This window comes from Opisthorchis viverrini (assembly GCF_000715545.1).
Source record: "Opisthorchis viverrini unplaced genomic scaffold opera_v5_29, whole genome shotgun sequence".
Lineage (NCBI taxonomy): Eukaryota > Metazoa > Platyhelminthes > Trematoda > Opisthorchiida > Opisthorchiidae > Opisthorchis > Opisthorchis viverrini.
In genome coordinates, this window is record NW_008751685.1 from 68023 (window position 1) to 91447 (window position 23425).

General features: G+C 45.7%; 1 protein-coding gene across 1 annotated transcript in view; it reads right to left on the reverse strand.

Moving 5' to 3' along the window:
• Positions 1 to 3: 3 nt before the first annotated feature.
• The window catches only part of T265_12990 (hypothetical protein), a gene marked incomplete at both ends in the record, with an annotated part of 28489 nt that continues 5067 nt past the window's right edge, over positions 4 to 23425 (reverse strand). Inside the window, 10 exons of the mRNA XM_009166664.1 lie at positions 4 to 83; positions 4146 to 4387; positions 5236 to 5364; positions 5466 to 5747; positions 7058 to 7282; positions 8752 to 9278; positions 9930 to 10125; positions 10892 to 11065; positions 13626 to 13787; positions 17993 to 18280. Of these exons, the coding sequence (XP_009164928.1) occupies positions 5 to 83; positions 4146 to 4387; positions 5236 to 5364; positions 5466 to 5747; positions 7058 to 7282; positions 8752 to 9278; positions 9930 to 10125; positions 10892 to 11065; positions 13626 to 13787; positions 17993 to 18280 (2304 nt within the window). The remainder of the gene's footprint in view (positions 84 to 4145; positions 4388 to 5235; positions 5365 to 5465; positions 5748 to 7057; positions 7283 to 8751; positions 9279 to 9929; positions 10126 to 10891; positions 11066 to 13625; positions 13788 to 17992; positions 18281 to 23425) is intronic.

Below are 23425 nucleotides of genomic sequence, written 5' to 3' on the forward strand. Positions count from 1 at the left end.
AGGCGGAAACTTCGGCCTGGTGCGGCGACTGATCGCTGACCGCATCTGAATGGTCCGGTCCATCATTAGGCGGAGAGTCGTAACTAGGAAAAATGGTACAGAGAAACAAGATTATTGGAAAAAACAAAGCAAGAATGACATGAGACTTCCACAAAATCTGCACGCACATACACGGTTCACCGTTACTGCATTCTTAAGAAGCTGACAGACAATCCGCATCTAGTTAGTGCATACGTTCGGCTAACTTCGGTCAATCGTAGTGCCTAGCTGATCGGCTGTTTGAGTGTTCGATCCAGCTGTCACACGGCCAGATCACGGAAAAAACCGACGTAATACTAATGATGAGAGAAAACGAAGTGACGATCTAGGCCGATATACAGGAAAAGGATATGTCCTGTATTAAAGATACAGCTGCATCCTGAAGAGATCATCCTTCAGAGGGGACCACTGAAGCTTCCACTGAATTCTAGGGCTCTGGAGGGATCGAATCTCAGCTCGCACCACGAACTCGTTCTCGAAATTAATGTTGGTCAACTTCCCCTCTAAGAACAGACCAAATAATCCAAACCAAACGACCAGTTTGCTTCGTTTTTCTCGGTTAGTTCGCCGCTATTCAGTCACCTGTGCACTGCGATGAACTATACAAAAGACCATGGTTTGGCTGCAATTACATTGGCTTAAAATTATTTATATGATTAGACTCATATGATTCTATCGGACAAATTAGTAGCACTCGAAAAGTGGCCGTTACTTCTTAGAAACAGATTCACAGAACAGTGGCAACCGTATTTAGATTGAAGGTATGACATAATCGCAAAACACCAGTCCAGCAGCAGAAATCGTAGCAGCACTGAACAGAACCGGGAACGTCACACGGTCAACGGACAACGCAGTGGTCGTTGGCTTGTTCGCTGAGCTCGGCGCTTGTTGGGAAAACGTTTCATCACCAGAGCGTAGTAGTAGGTACAACCACCAACCCACCGCTACGCACTACAACGCTCCACAATAACGCACCGATGATGTAACCTCGATTGGTGATGAAACGTTTGCAATCAAATTATCCAGCTCAGCGAAAAAGCCAACGACCACCATCTACGATACCTGAGCTACCAACATTTTCCTCTACAGGACAATGCAGTGACTTCTACAGTACGAAACGCTAGGTACGGCATGTACGTATTTATGAAGGGCCAGCTCCATGCGTTATGGCACACATGGCTGTGTAAACGCGCAAGAGACAAAAGCGTTCTATGATGACCTAGTTATTCCAATTTATGCAGTTCATACCCAGGAACTATTACACCATTGTATAGAATGAAGAGAATATACAAAAATATGGGAGACCAAGTACAATCACTTCAACGGGGCAACAATTAAGCAAACAGTTGCAGCTTGATGCACTAGACAGATTGTCTTGAGCAATCCAGATCCATAGTGTGTCGTCTAATAGGTGAACCTAATGAAGATGACAGGGTATTTCACATAACTGGCTAAAGATACATCTTCAGTTGATGTTGCACCGCATGAAACAGTAAAAGTGTGAAAGAATCTGACTCCAGTGGTCCAGTTTTGCTACCTGAATGACTTGTGCATCTAGCTACTACATCCAAGACGCGCATGAATGCAGTAATGACAACTAAGCTTGAGTACGTTGACGCACAGTACAGTTAACTGACATCAATAGGAACTCTTGGGTCGTAAAACTTTACTGTTGAGTTGGTGAAGGCATTTTTAGAAAGAATCAGTGCTCATTGGCCCCAGAGTGTACACCCAGCTTTAAGTATTCCTATCATTTGACCACCCTGGCCTCCTACATTTACTCATGATCATAGGAGCTGCAATATAGTGCTTTGCTTGTTCGGTTTCTTCATTTCTATTTAGAACTTCTCCCACACAAGACCTCCACAAAAAATAAGTCAGTTTCAACAGGACTACATACGTTCACTGGTCCATACTCTTCACAGAGGGCTGGAATAGGATAAAGCAACTTAGAAACCGTCAATTTACCGCCGGAGAGTGTGGAACTAACCCCATGGCATTGCTTAAATTTGTGCGGTCACCCAATGCTGGGGCTTTGTAGGCAACTCCTCGCTTTCAGTTTCCGAGGGCTACTTATTATTGGTGAGCTTTTCGCCGCGCCGATAAAAATTGGCAGTAGTTGGTTGGATTGATTGTGCTGAATGGATTCAAGTGAGTCACCGAAACTTTACTACCACTGGCGGTTCTATGGTCCGTTCAGTGAGTGAATTCGAACTGGCCACCTTATGAACTTAGATAGAATGCGTCAGTCAATCACCATTTTTTTCTAGTGATAACAAGTGAAATTGGTGGTTTTAACGTTACCAGAGCCAGCGGCATGATATGAAGTCACAACCATTCGTTTGTTTTGTCTTGTTTTCCCTGACTCACCGGGTGTGTTACTGACATCCGGATCGACCGTTTATGTTTTCTTTGGAGACACACCACCATCACTTTGGCCTCTGCTGGCACAATACACGTGTTGCGGGGGTTCTGAACAGCAGTCTGGTATGACAGCATAATCGATCGCCAGTCTTGCCGTGTCGATCGTGCAATTAGGTGCGTGAGCAAAAACTTGAAGCCGAACCACGAATCAGCTTTCTTTCGAATGGCATACCTCATGCGTTATAACTACTTATTCCAACAGCACCGTGTGACATCACAATCTGGAGTTGGTTAAGCTATTGCAAGCCACGCCACGGTCATTCAGTTCTACCTGCCTAGGTGGGCTGACCACGCACCAGGCTGTTTACTGCATCGGTAGCCGAGCCACCAGAAATCAGTTTAACTTCCCGTAGCTTATTGGATAGGTCACGGGGGGAATCTGTGATGTGGTGTGATTCCAAGCTAAGCTGCGACAGAGCTCACCAAAAAGTTACGTTGTAGCGACCTAGTCACCCACATACTTGACTGTTCGACTCAGTCGCTCACTGGATCGCTAGGCTTGTCTTATTTCTCATACGCACAAACGCGTCGCATTAAGCTGACTCATCGGACATCGATTGTCTGCACCGCCTAGTCAGCGTAGCAACCACTCATGTGCCGACGCGCCCACGTACACGCACTGGGACCTACATAAAGGGAAACCGAACCCAGTCAGAACACACACACTCGCGCGCGCGCAGGGAGCAAGGAGTCAGTCCAAGCACTCCAAGTCCACGGACAATCATGGAACACGTGTAGCAGCCAAACTGCGGAGAAAACACGTTACCCCCGTCCGGACTTTCACCAAGGGACTCCCACATCCGATAAGTTCCCTTTTTTGACTTGCTCCCATTTCACATTGTATTTATTTTTATACGTGTTGTAACCCTCCACTGTCCACCATACTAAAAACTTCTATTAGTGCACATACACCTTCTGATTTGTATTATGGCTATCACCACCTGTGCACTAATAACGTCACCGACCACTTAACACGCAAGTGGTAGGCTCTAATAGAGGCAAAAGGTATTGGGTGGCTGGTTTTGGGATCCGAAATCTTTCCCGAGTATCGAAATTGATGAAGAAAAGAAGACCTACCGAATTACCGGAAAATAACAAAAGAATTACACCAGCACTTCTGACTGCTGTTAAAAACTTAGCTGCTTCTTAGATCTTAACATTGTGTTTATTCAGGCGCCCATTACCCGTGTCCCAAATATCCTGTCGTTTCAAAGACGGGAAAATTGAAGGAAAACGTTTCCAACCAAGCTTTCCCCGAGCCCTTAACATAGCTGATAGTTGTCAGTCACCATTGTCATCTGTAAGAACCGCGTACTCGTCGTACAGTGGTCACTTTTATCCGAGTAAAGCAATCATATCGGCGGCAAGTTCGGTGTAAACCAGAAACTGGCGGAAGAATGGTCGGAGGTAATGTGGTGACAAGTCTCTCCGTTACTGACGAAGTTGTCAGATTGATGGGCGAAATTATGGTTTCGGAAAAATTAACGTGCGGTGGCGGATTATAGGAAGGTATGTTTCATGTCTTGCTCCGTTAGCCAATACGCGTTCGATTGAATTTAATCATGACTAACAGGTCTCACGAATCAAAAGGGACATTCATTAATGTTCGGCATTCACGGTCGTCCAGTGTTAGCCAGAAAACTGGGAAAGTAGATCGAAACAATATTATTGATAGAACTCACCCTTCCTGATAGGCTCCGTTTTCATCCAAGCCTGAGTCGTTGGAAGTTTCCTTTACGTGTATAGCCTCGACAGGGGATGGGTCCTGCCTTGTGGTTTCACTGTCGGGCAAGGAAGTTAGATCTGCGTTTTGTGCAAGGAACAAGTCCGCCTCACGGTCCTCACGCATCCGAACCAGTCGAGCGTATTCACGCTGAAGTTCAACCCCACGTTTCTGCTGACGGTCGACATCAGACTCCAGGATCTGTGCATACGCGATGGACAAAAAATAAAATATGTTATGGGACGCGGACAGGCAAGTGTCCTGGAAAGTCCGAATTTGGACAGCCTACCTATTGTTATGGGACGCGGACAGGCAAGTGTCCTGGAAAGTCCGAATTTGGACAGACGTCGTAAGAGTTCATCACCAATGTCGAACACCGGTGCCGTAAAACGATGAGATTCTGGCTTACAAAGGAAAATCTGGAAGGTAGGAGGGTGAACACCTGATCATCCCTTCAAACACAAACAAACAACCTGGATAGAAACTGAACGCAGGAGCGGTACAGAGGTCTTCTGGCAGTCATGTAGTGCGACGGTTCCAACCGAGTACAGAATGGCACATGAGCCACAACTCGAGGGGCAAATAAGACGGGCTTATGGAGTACCACCTGCCATTTGACCAAGTGCGTGGCTTCGATGAGGGTGTAACTGCTTGTCGGCAAGTTGCTTGTATAATAAGTGGATTTATGTAGTGAACAGCGTATAGTATCTAAGCACTGACTAACTTCTACTTAACAGCTGTAAATAATGTGGTATGAATAATAACACCATTCAAAAGCATGCATCCCGAAAGAATATTGGATACGTAGAGGGTTCCCCTCTGCATAAAACCCACATAACATGTCTTTAAGCAACAACACCACAAGGCTGTTTCACCCATCAAAGTGAGTTTCATCTTTTGAAAGCCTATCGGCATGAAACAAGAAACCAGATGATGAACGGACTGTGCGGAGAATTACGTTGAATACAAAGGGCTGGGCAGATGCAATTTCATCGTGATGAGGATTGAAGGTTACAGAACACGGAAAAAAAACGAGGCAAGAAACGTACCTCGGATCGGCGAACAATAGCGCCACGCTCCTGTTCGTGAAGGCGTTCATAGGTCACCAGCTCCATCTGACTCTGTTCTATCTGATCCACGCTCTCTTGTATTGCTTTCATCAGTGTTTGGGCACGTGACTATGAAGGCAAAGGGGTTAGATAGGGCAAAAGACTATTGTCAATCGATTGTTGAATGTCGAATCATACTGAACCTTAAATAAAGGGGGATATCCACCTACCTGATAACCTCCGAGCAGGATACGTAATTTCTTTTCCAACTTCGCAGCCCGTTTCGCTTCGTCCGCCATAAGTTGACGCAGTTGATCAAGCCGCTTCTCGTGAGATTCGATCCGATCTCGTTTGGAAACCAGGTTCGCCCGGGTGTATCGTCGATGCGCAGGAAGATAGAGAACTTGTGAGAGACACTCGTGCCACACTTTGGCGTAAGCTTCGGCGGATAACTCGCCATGATTCATCCCGGTTCGAACAACTGCCATTTCGCTGGTGAGCAGCTGCTCCGCCTGTTGCATGCATGCGGTAAAAGGGTGAAATGGGTGGTTTAATCTACACTGGTAAAAGAAACAGTGATGCATCCTACCAGTTGAACAGAACTGAAACAATCCGGGAGATGTATTGACCACAGTGAATGAATCTTCCACAGTGTTTCTTGATTGAACCCCGCTCTAAAACTGTGCGCCTTCAAACTTTGAACTGTTTAATAAATCGCACGGCAGTGTTTTCAACATTTATTTGGAATGTGACTAACGAGGTGTGTTCTCACTGAGAACAGGCTCGAACCATTTCACCATATAAGAGAGGATATGGTACGATTTTCTGGCTCCTCAACTAAACTTGCTCAATCTGCAGTAACCAGGAACAACATCACGCGGCCTTTAGGAAGCGTGGTAATAAGACGCCAAGGAGTCATCACAATCGAAAAAACTTTTTCGGTTTCCAAACTGTTCCATCATATTAACAGTGGAACTATACAAAACTCGCCGCAGTGACATTATTACATAAACATATCCCCTGTAATTTCGCCAAATGCTCCACCAACCTTTGAAGAAAAAGATCACGTAGAATCTCGGGTAGCATAGCTATCAGGGTCAGACGATGATGGCATTTCTATGGGCTTTGCATTTTTCACTAAGATTTTGGAAGTACTCTGTTGATCCGTCCATTGTTCCATGCAGTATGGCAAAGACCAGACTAGTCTAGTCTCGCTCTCTACTGTACGCAGGAAGCATCGGATGCGAATTGGGTGTAAACGTCCAAACCATAATTGAATTGATGTGTTCTGAGTAAACACTATGAAAAGGGAAGCCAGCTACCAAACTTATCTCGACATCCGTATCAATCTTCCCATATGACGTTTGTATATGTGAATTACTCAGCCAGCTGTTCATCACCCATTTATTCAGAATTTCACTTTTTCAAGAGGCACCATCGAATGCGGTGATGGGAGGTGCTATCTTCCCCAGCCATAGCTTCCTGACATCAGACGGGTTTGAGGCACACAAAGGAACCTAATATAGTGCAAGAAGAGTCACAAAGGATCTGAAACATTGAGTACGCATCCCTTCAACCGGCACAGCCATAGCTTCCTGACATCAGACGGGTTCGAGGCACACAAAGCAACCTAACGATAGTGCAAGGAGAGTCACAAAGGATCTCAAAGATTGAGTACGCATCCTTTCAACCGGCGGAATTCGCTGTCTATGGAACGGATAACACGCGAGTCAACCTACACTGAACCAAGCGGTGTAATCTCAGTATACTACAACCAGCCGTCAGACAGAGGGCAGCCTGCTTGACGCGGCACAAAACTTACCGCCTTCAAATCCTCCTCATCGAATTCTTCATAGGGGTTAGCCCGTAAGTAGGCTTCGTGACCAGATTTGATCTGCTGTAAGTAGCGCTTCTGTTGTGAAGATGATTTGGCTCCCTCAGCAGACGTCGCCTGTTTGGCAGCCTCGGTCAAAAGATTCGGAGGAGGATTTAACATATTGTCATAGTGCATCATGGTGAGCATTTCTTGCTTGATCATCTCTTCAGCCTTTTAAAAGCAGAGGGAACGGGGAATGTGAGAAGCAAGCAAAGCAAAAGCCAAGAAAGGGCACTAGGTTCGTTCTTAACACAGTGTAAACCTGAAAAATAACCACAGCATGCAAATTCACAACTACTGTTCTAGAAAAGTAGTTCGCTTTCACACCTAAATTACTCACCACCATTATCTCAGTTACCCCAAGGACCATAACTCATCACCATCCATATATGATACGCCAACCCCACAATATCCCCTTCATTTGATTCCGCGATTCCGACATTCTAATCCCACTCTAGTTGTCGAAAGAGAATCAGTGTCGCTGGATAAGTAGACAGTGTTGGACTAGCTGTGGTCAGTATATCTCTAATCAATAGAAACCGAAGTCGACCTTGAAGCTTAACAAAACGTACACTGATGAGGAAACTTCATAAAGGAGCGCTTTTGCTCCATCCCTGTCACGGAAATCAATATTGTCCACTGTCCTGTCTCGGAACTAAGCCTTCGTCAAGGAGGCAATAATTCAGTGTCGTTAAACCTACATACAGCTCCCGAAATCCTACCTTAATTTCAATGTGGCGACAAACGAGACACAAGGAAAACAATGAATGTTGCCCCTGCTCACAGTCTCGGTGGAACGGTTTGACCTCTTTACATCCCTTTCCTCCAAATAAGTCCTGTGGTTGGATCTGTACAGCACCCGGCTCCTAGTGAACAGTCAACGACCGGACATTTTCGAATACCACCTTTTTTAGGGCCCCGCTCTCGATCGACTTTGACTGGTTGGTGCAAATCCCGAAGTTGGGCCGCCTCCGTAATCGATCGACCATGTAATCTTAACGTATCATAACTTCTGAGCCTCCAGAATGCGGATACTTCCGAACCAAACCTGAAGTTTGTTAGGTTTCGTTCGTGCTTTCCGTTACATTTGATTATCTTCCGCTGTAAACCAAATCCCAACCCTAGTGACCGAACGGAATTTGTCCCCTTGCCTTTCAACCACCCAAGAAAACTCTGGATCCCCGGAAAATCCACCCCAATTTCGGGCGTCCCAGTTCAAGGATCGCACGAAAATTTACATGTCCGAATTCTCTGACGTCCCACTACTGTGTTAACTCTGGATCCCCGGAAAATCCACCCCAAATTCGGGCGTCCCAGTTCAAGGATCGCACCAATATTTACATGTCCGAATTCCCTGACGTCCCACTGCTGTGTATTAGTCCACATCATTTTTGTTGCCACATGTACTTTTTTGTCAGCGACCAAGGGGTGACGCAAATAGCCGGCAGGTCTGTAGCTTGAACCAGCCTCGACTTTTCAACTGTTTGTCTAACCTTTGGAAATCCGACAGTAGCTTCCTTCAAAATACATGAAGCTGTTTCACCTCTTGGTCCTGTTTTTGTTGTGTTACATCCGAAAAAGTACATATATGTCTAAGATAAAGAAAAAAGTATGATTCAGGAAGACAAGTCCAGACGTACACGCTGTAAATCAGTGATTGCTCCCTCCTGTTGTGGGGTTTGCGAAGCTGGGACGCTCCGGAGTACCGTGTGATTAATATCGGCCGGACGTGGAAGTGAGCGCCTAACAACTTGACTGCGTTTAGACCACGCAGCTTGCTCGGCTGCCGCCTGTTCCAGTTCGCGCAATCGATCCAAGTCCGCTCGATCAGCAATACGGGAGGCTGTACCACCAGCGTCCAAGCTGACCGTATCCTCATCTAGGTCTACACCACCACTGCTTTCGTTTGCACCAGATTCCGCTTCATCTGGTACGAAAATTTCGTAATTGTTTTTCGGAGCAGGCAAGTCTGCTAAGCTTTTTCGGAGACTGGCTTTTGATGCGAGTTTGCTGCCAGCTGCAGGAGCATCGAGTCCAAAGGAATTCGGGTCGTTTAATCCATCCGTGTTAATATTTAGCCGATCTCTCAATGGAGTGGCCTGCTGCATGGCTCCGGTACGTCGATCCAAGGCGTCCAAACCTGGTGTGCCATTCAGCATAGGAGTAGCTGGAATGCAACCACAAACCAGAGAGTAGGCTCGATTATGCGAGGTGATGGGAGTACAAGAGCATACACTTGGACCAGTCCCAGTATGAAGTCAAAAATATCAACAGGCATAGACTGTGAACAGACAGTGAAAAGGAGTATCCAGCCAAGTGAAGAAGGCAAACTGAAGTGATTCTAAAACCCAAAAAATCCATGTAAACGATAAATGAGCGCAACAGTCTGAGCGCAGTTTTCTGGATATCAACACCAACCGTGAACGATTAATCTAATCCGAGGCATAGCTCGGCCAGGCCAGAGACAAAACTGAGGAAACCCATGGAAATGGAACCAAAATCCTGAAAATACAATCCTCGTTCGAAAATTTCGATTGCATAGCCCCGAGAAGTACATGTGTAAAGTATAACGGAAATCAGACTTGCACCAGTTAGCAGAAAAACTACTTAGTAAATTGTCATGCCATTGAAGAAAGCGCCTTAGATCAATCAATGTAAATACTGGGACCGGAGAATTTCGCATTAAGGAATTCCGGTAGGCGAATTTCCAGCCAAAGGAAAGCTGAATGCCCTACAATGCACCAGGAAACGTAACAGGTAAATAGCCAACATATCAAAGGAGACCGGCAGGCCGATTGAAATTTGACTGAAAACATACCACTATCTGGTTGCCCGGGGGTGCGAAATGGGGAAGGGCCAACAATTTGGCTGTGGAGAAGTGTGTTGGGGGTAGTCAACACATTTGCTGGACTGGGGGTGACTCCGGTGAAATCGGAATGACCAATCAATTCCGGGTTGTCTCCACCTACAAGCGGGGTTTGTACTTGTTGCAGTGCCAGGATATTCTGGGCCTCCTGTGTGGAACGCGGGACGAGAAGAAAGAATGCAAATTACAGAATGCTACTCATCTGAGAATGGCGGTTGGAATGGATTCGACTAAAGTTTTGCGATTAACTAGAAGCTAAAAAGTGAGCATGCTGATAATTGATGAGAATACAGGAAAGCGCTAGTACAAGCAGTACGATGGCCAAGACTTCGGGGACACTACAGGATATGGCTGCCAACCGATGTCAGTGGCGTTCTTGTTGTCAGTTTCTATCCAAATCGCCTGATTGAACGTTTGGAGGTATAGGCACCTCGGAATGATTGTGTTAGGCTAGCACTAAGTCCCCTCCTCGTTCACCTTTACTCTTTTCTTTACAATAAAGCTTCCAAATAAATCATGGTTGCTTGGCAGTGAGGCATCCGTGCTGAACACTGATGTTACGCTGTCGATGATGATGATGACAAGACTTCGGTTCAAGTCCCTTTTCAAATGGATAGTTCCCGTGAACTTATTTCGAAAAAAATGCGTTAAATACATGGATGGAAATCTGCTTACGTCCACGCATTCAGATGGAACCGTCATCGCCGTCCTCTTGAGTGCAAAAGGGATGAAATGTTGACTACGAAGTTCCTACAGTGGTCATAAATGGTGGATGATGGTTCAACCAAAAAACATGTTAGTAGGTTCGTGAATAGTGCGAAATGTTTGAATGAGGAAACAGGCTGTCTGAGAAAGCATAGGTGACCTTTTTAAGCAACACCATTGGTCTAGATGATAAATCAAACCAAACTCACTCGCGTAACCGAATCAACCATTGCGACGGGAGTTCGCTGGGCTGCAATCATAGCTGGGGTAGCAAAACCGCCGGCACTTGGATAGTCCGGGAGGAGAGGATGAGTGGCAGAGCCCGCGTCATAACCAGAGTCCTCCATTGCCATACGGACGGCATTCTCCCCGGCTTGTCCAACCTATAAAAACCAAACAGAATCCGTTAGTGACGCTCAAAAGTCACGCACGGTGCGCTCACAGAACAAGTACGTTTGTTAGACAGATTTTTCTATTGTGTTACTGAGTAGACTCACACGGAATTCAGGTGAAGTACTCCAACTCCACTCTATCGAGGAAACAAAACTCCCAGAACAGAAAGAGATACCATCCTATTGAACACAACGAACGGGCTAATCGATTCATTGGCTTATTTTAATAGCCAACAGTCATTTTAAGTGGTTGGTGTCACAAACCCTACTGATAAATATCAAGCCAGGGCATCGGTGGATTCTTTGTGGCAGGATAAAGCTCAGGATGCGTGTTGAGCAAAATCCGCTGGAATCTGCCACATTTGAAGTAATGACTGAATTCAGTGAAATTGGGGCACGGAGTGAGGCAACGCAAAACAAATCTGTTTATCTAGTTTTCAGTAATCATTAATATTCTCGTCGTTACGTTAGTATACATCCTTGTGATAAATTGCTTTGATTTGATGGTCAGTTTGAGTGAAACAAAACATAATTGTTCATAGTAATATGGGATCTAATGGATCTAATGGGATCTAATGGAGGTAGAGAAACGACATATCGTTTGGTACTTCTTTCCCGCAAAACCAAAACATTTCATTGCACATGCAAAAACTGTCTGAAACATCCAAGTGAAACAGAAAACTCTGTTCCGGTGCGGAAGGTGTGCGGTGGATTTAGCCAATTCATTAATTAAAGAGTACCAACCCCTGCATCCTCGATGGGGCTATAGTGTGCAATAACGACCTGACCAGACGGTAAAGGATGTAAATGATTTCGATAAACTAGGCCATAAGCGCTCGAAATCTCATAACTTAATCTTTCCAGCCGTGGATAAATCTGACTGGGTTGAAGCGCGAGAATTAGACTGCAGTCCTATAGCAAGAAATGTGACAGATAGATCCCAAGGGGGAACCCAACACAATCCCATAAAACAGTACTGATGCTAAGTGTCAAGTGTCAGCAACAACTGCGAAGTAGGCACGCTTGAGAAAAGGGCACGAAAGAAACAATGAAGGTCTGGGTGTTGATGCGATGTGACCACCCCGCACTTAGCTGAAAGAAATGGCGGCTAATCGATGCCATTGGGGTTCACGCCGTCGGTTTCTTTCCAGATTGTCGGAATGAGCACATGGATGTCTAAGAACCTAAGGTCCGTCCATCATCCACTCTTATTTCATTTTCGGACTTTAAACATAATTAAGTAGGCTTTGTGGTTGTACGGCAGTAGAGCACCAATGTCAACACTGGTGTCTTCGATGGTGATGAAAAGGGTTGACGGCCATGAGATGATGTGGGGAAAAAGTATGCAGGGTTATTTTGTTAACTTGCCGGAGAATAACGGGTAGCATAAAATCAAGCTAGTATCCACGATGTCAAGTGCTTCGTCGGATGTATTTGACTTGTGTTAAGATGAAACATCCAAGAAACAGACAGTCCAGAATGCCTTCAGTGTCCGATTGTGCCTTCGAAATTCACAAAACGTCCCAGTTCATCCATGCCCTCCACGCACCTCACTCTCTTGATTGGTCAAATAACCTACTGAAAACAACCAATACTTCTCTGGGTAGATCAGACAAGAGTCAACATTTACCGATACTTTGATGCCTTGAAGACATGCATGCTTCTCGAAGTAGCCTCATGCAGCACATGAGAGGACGGTTTGGGCCAGAATGGTTCAGCTCAAATCGGGCTCAAATCATCGACCATGTACATGAAACACTGTGGTTCATGTGACAGAACATTCCTATTTTTTAGTTCTTCTGTTCTACAGCAGATGGAGGGATGGCTCAGTGGTTCGAACCTGACCTCTGCATATCGACTCCTGTCCACGCTAGGGAAACCTGACAGTACCCCAGCCCTCGCGCTTCCTTCGGGTGGCATGGCAGCTAGGCACCAAAAGGGCATTACAGCTGAAAGATTATCTTCGTTGGTTGTCTACAGCAGATTTCTTAAGAGACCTTTCCGCGGACAGCATGATTCCTGTTCGTATGATTTTGCGCTCTGGAAGCTTGGCTCCAAATAACAACCTCAGAGCGTTTCCGTGTAATGAATTAACGTTCGAATCAACGGTCTTCAAGAACTTCACTGTCACTGTTCAACGTCTGCCCACCGGAGAGTCACGGTCCGAATTCATCACACTGACATATATGCATAAGGTATATTTCTCAACCTGAATGCTCTACCTTGGATGGTAGTCTATGCCTGGCAATGTACGCAACTGTAAAAGTCGGTTTATTCCACTTTCTTGGAACATGTCTTCCTCTGAGAAAGGGGAGCACAGTGCCCTGGAAAAGCCACCAGTACAAACTAGGTACGACCAAGTACGATATCAAATGACAGAGGAATCTGACAAAGTTGACATTCTATTGATCTAATTTGAAGAGCTAAAGTAGCGCCAGATATTCTCGACCTGGACAAGAAGGATCACTTGGTAAGTGTGAGATTCGGAGGAGTGTTAGCCAAAATAGGCTGATTTAAAGTAGGCAAGTGAGCAAATTTACCATGTACTCACCTTGACAAGGTTTTCCAATTCCAAGTCGGAAACTTGCGGTTCAGGTAGAACCAATTTGGACCGTTTCAGAACAGGCTCGTCCAGCGCTCCACCGCGCAGAACACCAGGTAGATCACTCTGTAGTCGCTTTGCCTGACGCTCTGCATCCTTCTTCCGTTCACGCTGAACACATTGAATAGAACCAAAATGTGAAACCCGGTACAAGTAATAGTGAGACATAAAACTCATAAGAATTCACGTCGTGCGACCTCAGAACGCGGACCCAGTCTACAAATGCCTCAAGGTAAAAAGGGATTCAATTTTAAATTTAACTAAATCAAACGAAATATTGTGGGTTATTCTAAAGATATCATGAGCGCTGTCAGCTGAAAGTCGTCTGTAACACTCATTTTGTGCTCTGCAAATGGGTGCACCAAAAGTTGTGTTCCAGTGTTTTTCACTTGAGTTGCTGTTTGTGAGAACACAACTAAATACGATCGAGTTCTCATAAGGTAGGAGACTAAAAGCGACAATTAGTGACCAGAAATTAACAGGGGTAGCAGCCAGGATACGATTATACCGCATGTGAAAAAATCTTACGCCAAATAAGGTTCTTCTTGGTGCAATACCTTCTCCTAGATATCCAGCCGGACATTCATTGAAGAACATCATAAACGAGATTCAGATGAAATGCCGTTGAGTTTCCCGCTAACACCAAACTAGTTTGCAAATGAGTGTATTTAGTAAGCTGACCCATTTTTACGTAGCGTATTATCTTTTTTCCATCATATGGTGGTGATTCATGAAACAATTTCATACTTTGTTTGAGATAACACATTGTGAACGACAAGAATGAGAAAATCGCTTGCTAAAACTACTCCCACGGATATATCAGTGATGAGAAGATAGAAGGATTTACCAAAAACGGCTGAATCATTAAGACAAGACGCTGCTTGGCCAGTGCATACCTTGTTGACTGTTAGCTGATTTGAATGTTCCGGTTACATGAACGAACACTCTCTTCACAAAATCAAGGCCTCGTTACTCTCTAACATCGTGATTTGAACTGCAATGCTAACTCAGCCCATCACCGCCCATAAATGTTCTATTTTTCACTTAAATACGAATTTCCGGCAACGGCAATCTCAAACACCCTCGTTACTTCTTACACAATCACATCCGTTTCAAGGGCGGGATTTGTGCCTACACCAAGTCCTCCCTTTTTTCTCCTCCTCTCTGTCCATCACTACCCCTCGGCTGACTTTTAATAATTTTCGTTTCGCTCAAATTGATGAGTAGTTTCGTTGCGTATGTCACCGGATGGCAAGGGCTCAACTCAACTTTCTTCCCCGTTGTATATCAGCTGCGAACACACTAAAATCTGGCCCTATTGCTGAGCCTTTAGTCCTCAACGGTTTCACTGTCGACAAGCCTGGGTGAGTAACTTTCCGGTGCAAGCGGACGTAACCTGTCGCCAGACAAAGTTTATTTGCCAACACAAAATTTTTAAACCGAACGGTCCCCCTTCGGGACCATGATGGTGACTCACTGCAGACTGCAGACCTGGTTATAGACAGCCCACCTTTACCAGTTGACTACTCTGTCCCATCAGTTCGCTTGACCATCGTGTTCCTGGCGCCATTTGTCCGCATACTAGGACGGTATAGGACAACTCCTCAGCTCCTATTCCTGGGACTGCTGTCTCCCCAACGACTTCGTGACTTTCTCTGAAAACCTCGCAACTATCCTTCAGGGTGGAATTTATGTCCCGCAGTTTTTTAACCCCGACCAACTCTCATCCCCCGAATGCTTTAATCACGCGTCTTCGCACTATTAGAAAATGGCCACAAATGCATCCGAATTGGCTTTCCCCTCCTCCTCTTCATTTCATTCGGACTACGTTATTGCCCGAGATTCCTACATGGTTAACATCGTCAGTGCGAAGGCTGATTAACGGTCAAACATACTCTCCGGATGGCTATAACTGAAGAGACATCCAAAGCCAATAGGTCGGAATTTCTGTTCTTCCTTCTATTCCACTAATCCTAACTCCGAGAGTGTCCAACTCGCTTCCTCAAGAGAAGGCTGAAATTTTTACTCAAATTTCTTCCCCAAATTCAATGACCGAGAACGTTCAGTGGTTAAGGCGCGAAGCTACCGAACAGAAGGTTCATGATTCAACCCAAACCATGATTTCTCAATTGTTGCTGTCCGCTTGGAGTGAACTGGCAGTACCTAAGCCCTTGTGTTTCAATCGAGTGGCGTGGCATCTAAGCACCGATAGGGAATCACTGGGTCTCTTAGTCAGGATCTTAACCCTTCAGTCCCTTATTTTGTTCGGCGCTTATTCTCCATAACTCGCTCCAATTGTATATGGTCTCTTCCATCCTCCCATCTGTGCTCGCGTAGTTCCATCTATTTCCAATGGTTTCCCTGTTCCCAAACTCAGCTCCTTATCTGACCCGAACAACTACCAAATTGTTCCAAAGATCAGGAGTGATCTCCAAATAACTGCAAAATAATTTGGAAGACAAAAGTTTCCAGAGTGATCGTCAATACAGATTCAGGCCCAATAGCTACACTGATAACTTTCTGGTGTACGTACCACACTTATTGTCATCTGCCCTTGGCTCGGTTAATGAAACCGAACTGGCATACCTCGATGCCACAAAGTTTTCCCATTGAGTATGGCAATACAATCTGATTGCCAGAATGTTAGTGTACGGAACTGATGAACGGAGAATTTCCTAACAAACCGATCGGTCCAGACAGGCTTCAACGATGATCACCCTCGGATCTATGGTGAATGCAGGTGCTCCCCAAGGTCTTGTCCTTTACCCTACAATCTTCCTTCGGTCTATCAACACACCCCTTTCCATTTCTACGGTTTTGCGGATGGCACAACTTTACACACATCTGTCACAACTCAGATTATTAGTGACCGAACAGGTGCTACCAGTATGATGAGGACCAGCCTTACAAACATATAAGTTCGAGGCCCGATGGACACAGTAACATTCAAATCCATAAACGCTTATCTACCTCTCCTTCATTTACTCACCAGCTTCCAACAGTTTAGTAGTCCTATCGCGGTCCTACAATCATCCGAAGCTTCGCCACTTGGTCTTTCAAATGAACCAAGCAATCCAACCCTCAGTGAAGTCTGAATTCTATTTTCGGATCTCGCAAACATAGCTTTCTCTTCATTCATGAAAATTTTTGCGTCCCGCCGACACTTCCGTCGACCTACATCTGCAAACACTTGCTAGTTCTTGCTAGCTCATCGCCAACAATGGGGTAAATGTTCCAGTGAATGTGTCTCTTCCGTACCATCGCCGAATGGATCAGTCAGCCGGTGTTCCATTGCCTCTCTAGACTGACTGTGTAACGTTTGACTAAAAGATTACCTGCTATACATCAGTGGAATTCCACATCTACTCAGAAGCGACCCGTCAGGCTACATTGAATGATCAGGCGATGCAACTTTAGTCAGACAACTGTCAATCAGATTTCGCGGAAAGGTAGTAGCGACGGGCAATTGTTCCCTAGGATTCGGAACAGAAACATTCATACCAGCCTGTCATCCCGAGAACTCTATATGCAGTTTATTCTCATTACTAGCTGGAACTTAGTAGCTAAAACAGCGGAGGCATTTTAGATGCCACTGAAGCGGGTAAAGCGAAGTGATTTTACGGACAAGTGTCTGTGTTGTTGACGGCTATGAAGAAATTGAGACATCCGAGTACTGTTGCTGGATCTCGATCAAGGATTGGAAATTGCAGGGGGTTGTTATGCTTGGCTACAGACGTGTTACTGGTTACTGCCACAATATTTGGTCGGGTGTTTGGCTCCGCTTGGCTATAGGCCCATTCCCAATGGTTCTTACTTCCGCCACTGGTCTCCAGTCTACATATGGCAGCTGAAACTGAGAACAAGACTAGATCGCCATTTACGTTGTTCCCACCGCTGATCATAAAGTTCAGGTAGTTGCAGTCCGTGAAATATATCCCGTCGTAGTCACCACCAAGGCAGTAAGTACCTGGCTTTTGAAACGTAGTTTAAACGCTTGTACCACAGTGGTGCCTGTCATAAAAAACGCAAATGGATTTAGTTGAACACAGGATCAAACGAAAGATAGGAACCGCAGAGATAACCAAATAACCAACTTTACAAGTCATGTGAGGGATTATTCACAAGGACCTGACGGACTGTTAAAAGTTTCACGAGAAGAGAAAGAGGCTGATAAGGGCAAAACCATTCGCGGAAGCCGAATCGAAAATACAAACCAATATACCGACGTAGCATTACAGCATCATCGCTGAAGAGACTTTGGATCTGATGACCTTGTCAAGTTGGAAAAAAAGCAGTTTATCTATGAAACAACTTACCTTTTCCCTCTCCATGAAAGTTTCCTTCTCTACATCACTGAGGCGCAACCGCTGGAAGTCTAACAGCTTCGGATCAACCTTCTCTTGGCTCGTATCGTAGAACCCTTTCGGCGGTTGCTTCTCAAACGGGATTTCTATGTTGTAATCCATGAACGGTTTGGTTTTGGGCATCAAGCCAAGGAAAGAGCCCAGACCAGCAGCACGCAGCTCCCGTCGTTTTTGCATCATAGCCATTCGTCGCGCGATTTCCAGTTGACGTTCGCGTGCCTTCCTTTTGGCCTTCTTACCCTGAATAAGGTGATCGAAAAAAAAGAACATCAGTGACCACGGTAATGGAGAAATAAATCGCGATTCGACATAACCACACGTCCAAAAAATTAGTAAACCAAAGAAAAAATACATCGGTAGTGGAATGTAACTACTGAGGCAAGAACCGCCTATCACTCAAGGCGAACATCACAAGCAATCAGTAGAGGATACCTACTTTTGCTGACGTTCTATGACTTTGAGTAAGACATGTGGATTTGTCCGGTATAAAGTACTTGAGGATGCGACAGGAATGACTACACAAGTAGGAATTACGAAACATAACTACAAGGTTTCTGAATGACGATGTACCACCAAAATACCGAAACGAACGAGAGAACAAACTGTTCTGATGTCACCTCATTACGGTGGGGGGGGGTTGGCTCAGTCGTTAGAGCACGAATTCACTAACCGGGAGGTCTGCGGTTAGAACAACGACTTTTCCTGTCTAGGCCTGGGCAACCTAGCAGTGTCCCATCCGTCGTGCTCCCTTCGTGTAGCATAGCAGATAGCCACCGGAGGATTTCTACAGCTAAACGATTACCTATGATTAATCTTTACCGTTAGGCTCAATAAAAGTAGTCCAAAGTAGAAGCTACGTAACAGGAGTGGTCAGCACGAAACAGCGAAGCACCGAGTCTATGAGCGGATATTTGAAAGGTAGTGGTTTTTACCACTAGTGTCTCCCAAATATGGTGAGAGTTCGTTATCCGGAGTTACCCAATGGCAGTGAGGATGTCATGACCTACAACACCCGTCTCAACTCTTTGAACGACTGCATCTTCGATGGTCTGGGCATGCGTCGCACAGGAATACTGAAGTCACCAAACAACTCATGGTGCCCTACACCACGTAAAGGATGGTGTGATCACTTCCAAGGGCTACTGGAACCTGGCCGAGTACTGTCAAGAGCGATCTGGAGCAGTTCGTTCTCCATGTGGTCTGCGGAGTTCATCAATGAATCGAGATTTATACAGATCTGGCGGCTGATCGCATTGCCTGAGCAGCGTAAACCGGAAGTATTACCAGTGCCGACTAATTCTATCTCATGAGACAGATCCGAAGGTATGAAAGTAAGTAACCTGAAATTCATATGTAATACCGATGTAAATTGTCGTGCAAAGGACGATAAGTCCAACTACTTACGTGCCACGGGAAGGACCATAACAATAAAAATATAAGGGGGTCGAAGAGACGGAGGGTTAAAACGCAATATCAGATTATTGGTCGATTTTTCCCGTCTATGCTTACCAACCCAACAGTATTTTAACCTATCGCTTACGAGGTTCAATCAACGGTGAAGTAGTCCGCTTTTCAAAGACCCCAGTCGGAATCAGTCGGCGTTTCAGTCCCTGGATCAGTTCCCTAAGCTATGCGGCGAAAACTAACGCTTAAAGACGAACCTTATCCACATGCAGTTGAAACCAACACTTGCTAATGCAACGTTAAATATAAGTTATAAAACTCAACTAGCGGCTATGCTCAGCCATGTACCAAGGGTACATGAGTATAAGGGTCCGTCTTGTTACAGTTCCGGTCATCGCAAAATGTGTTAGCGGATCAGATATAGCTAACCGTCGGAGCCGATGATATCATCAATTAGGTCGTATTCTACACTGTTGAATAAAAGGGAGACTGAGCAACTATGCAGCTGAGTCAGTTATTGATCCGCACCATTGGTAACCGATGGCAATTAGTTCTATTTGATTTTGTGACCGGCATGCCGTTGGAGGACACCATGTGGCCAGACGAATTCGGCTATTTCGGAAGTTAGTACTGCATTAAAACAGCACACAGCTGAAGCAATCGTTCACCATTGTCCGCACGTACCGAGTCCAATCCATGTCGACCTCTTAAATGAGTCTCAGATACACTAAGCCCGTCTACTTGCGCGTTCTCCGACAACCACCACGATATCTGAGCTTTTAGCTCACCACAACAGGGCTTTCAGGGTATCGTAAAACCTGTATTTGAGGGCGTCGGAGCTACAGTCAGTTGAGGCGTAAGCAGACACGACATCTATCAACTTCCCGCCTATAAGACTCTTTTACAGACGTTTTCAGACGAACCGCACAGAGGCGATTATCAACAGATCCAGTCAAGCAAGGACACTTCCGCCCGCTGACTCCGGACGATACCAACCTCTGCACATCTCGTCACAGCAGCCGGAAGCGAGTGGAGACTGATGGGGCAGTTAGCCCAATCACTATTTGCATCTTGAATTCTCGTTTCTCAGACACAGCACACATCAATGCCAGGCAAGCTCAATGTGAGAACAAGAGCGGCCTGTTGTCCTGCTTGCTTCAGAGTGCGGACACTGAAAGCGGCTAGAGAGACTGAGCGTCGAGGCTTGAAGACTGATTTTAAGATACCTGAGGATGTCGGTGCCATATTAGGAGCAGATGTTGCATGCAAAAGCGATGCATGACGAACGGAGTCATCAATCCTAAGTGCTGGGCCTACAAGGGGAGAATTATTATTGGGGTGAAGAGAGGGGGAGGAAAACATGTGAAAGAGAAAGAAGAGAGACGTCCACAGTAGCCTGTTTTCGCTTATCCGCACTGCTTTATGCGGCAAGGTGACCCGGCTGATGTAGAGCACAGCTGGACAAGAGGCAGACGATCACATGGTGGATGAAATGCATGTCCTAGCATTAATAACCCATATGTGGCGGGAAAGTTCCTTTTCCCTAAAACCACCTGAGGTACCTCAGCATTGATAATTCCGTGTGCTCATCACACCCGAGGTCGAGATAGCTCAATGGTTAGGGTGCAAACATACTGATCGCAGGGTGCGCGGTTCGAAACCAACCTCCGAATCTCAACTTTATGTGTAAGGTTGACAGTCCTCGTGCTTACGTCGGATGCCGTAGTAGCTAGGCCCCGAAAGTTTGTTACAACTGAACGATCGATCACATCAGGGCCGGTCAATATTTCAAACACCGGTGATCAAACACGGCTTTGTATTTCCTCGGAGCGTAGAACCCACATTTATGGATCGCCCTGCTGCAGTAGACAAACTGACATCAAACCAGCGCCATAGGTGTCGGAGGTTGGTGTAAGCTATTCTGGCCGTCCGAATTCAGGGAGTAAAGCCAATCCAAGGCCACTCCACCGGAACTTATACAAGTCTCCAGGTGAACGAATTCACCTAACACTTCGGATGGCCCGTCCGCAACATTAGGTTTCGGTTTGACCCCATCCAGTCTTCTACACTTTGCAGAAGTGAAGTGCACATTAACATGGCTTGTGGTTTGTGGACTTTAAGTGAACCACTCTGCTGAAAACTCGTACTGGCCAGGAACAGACCATGATCAGCACACAACTGAAGGAGTTGCTCTACAAGTTGCGCTGACAAGGAATCTGAAACTACTTCCCAACCATGCTTCTTCCGAGCTCAGTTGCATTCATTTATACGAGAATTTAGCATTCATATCACCTGCCAGGATGACTATATACGTTGTTGCGGACCGAAGCAGAAGTCCGCATCACATTCAGAACTGCAGTCCATCGGCACGCAGGCTAGCATGACACACCGTCTAAGCCATCGACTTGCATCGATTTCAATTGATCCAGACAACCGTACAATGCGAAGACGAGCTTACAGGGATCCAACCCAGTTACATGGATGTGACAGACATGCTGTAACCGGCTGATAAAATGGGTAATAAACAAGAAAGATGGGGACTAATGCACTATTCATAAGGTTATTGAAAGCTCTCCGACCACCCACGACCGGTTTCACTCAACTAACCGGGATGAGTCTATAGTGATACCCATTTTCAAAAGGGTGAATTCAAAATTAAATATGACAGTCATTGAGGAGGGAAGGGATAGCTCAGGGATTGGAACGCGGATCTACTGACCGTCGACCTCCGCCTCTCGACTTCTCCTGTCTAAGCTTGGGCAACCTGACAGTATTCCAGCCCTAGTGCTCCCTTTGGGTGGCACGGCAGCTAGGCACCGAAAGGGTGTTACAGCTGAATGATTATTCTATTACCTTTTATCTAAATAGCACGAAATTAGCGAAACACTTATTTGCATACAAACTTGGTTTTGACCGAAGACTCGCCTGAAATCCAGTTAGATCGTTCGTTTACTATGTTCTCGCGTCGCCGCACCAGGATTGAGTAGTGATTGTGTCTTGCAAGTGAAGCAATCTAAGCACGGAAAATTAACCTTCACCCCAACACGCAACACACTATCTGTGATTCGAAGTACAATCTGGCGAACTTTAAAGGTTGAACTGGACCTCTATCATATGCACAAACCAAAAAGCCGGAAGATAGCGCGAAAACATGTGTCGAGGAGTGGGAATCTTGTAACAAGTTTCCAGCATAGCTAGTGGAGTTTCCGAAGGTTCTACCCGCCAAAACAAGTCATCATGGGAAAACATTGAAGACATGTAGTAATAGCCGGGTGCCAGTGCCACCTACCAGGCGGCCAGATTTGATAAGTGCGGTCATCACTGACATCAAAGACAGCAATACGGTGCTTAACGAAAATACAACCACGAGGGAAGAACCTTCGTGGAAACCGGAAAGAAAGGTGGAGGGTAAAGACTCCATCGTCACTGACAGCGACACCGGTGATTCCTTGCTATACACTCATGCCAATTCATCTGAATGAAGCCTTCCAGCGAAAAAAATCAGAAAATAGAGTAAAAGGACCTAAGGATGGACTACCACGACATTCAAGACACCTACACCTTAAACAGAGTCAGTCTGGATAGAGGCTAACAGCATGAACATCAAAGACATCCTTTAGTCGCCATTACCATTCGAAGTCTCCATCCGAGCAGACAAACGCTCGGGGATAACCCTACTGCATAAAAAATTGTTCAACGGTAACACCCTTTCGGTAACATGCTACCCGAAGGAAGTACGAGGCCTGTGATACTACCAGGATGCCCAAACCTAGAGAGAAGTCGAGAGACAGGGCCAGTTTCGGACTACAGACCATCCGGTCAGTAGATTCGCGCTCCAACCCCTGAGCCATCCCGCCCCTCATTGACTGCCATATTTAATTTTGAATTCACCCTTTTTGAAAATGGGTATCACTATCGACTCGTCCCAGTTAGTCGGGATGGTCTCTTTCAAAAAGATAGAGGCAAAAGGGTTAAAAAGGC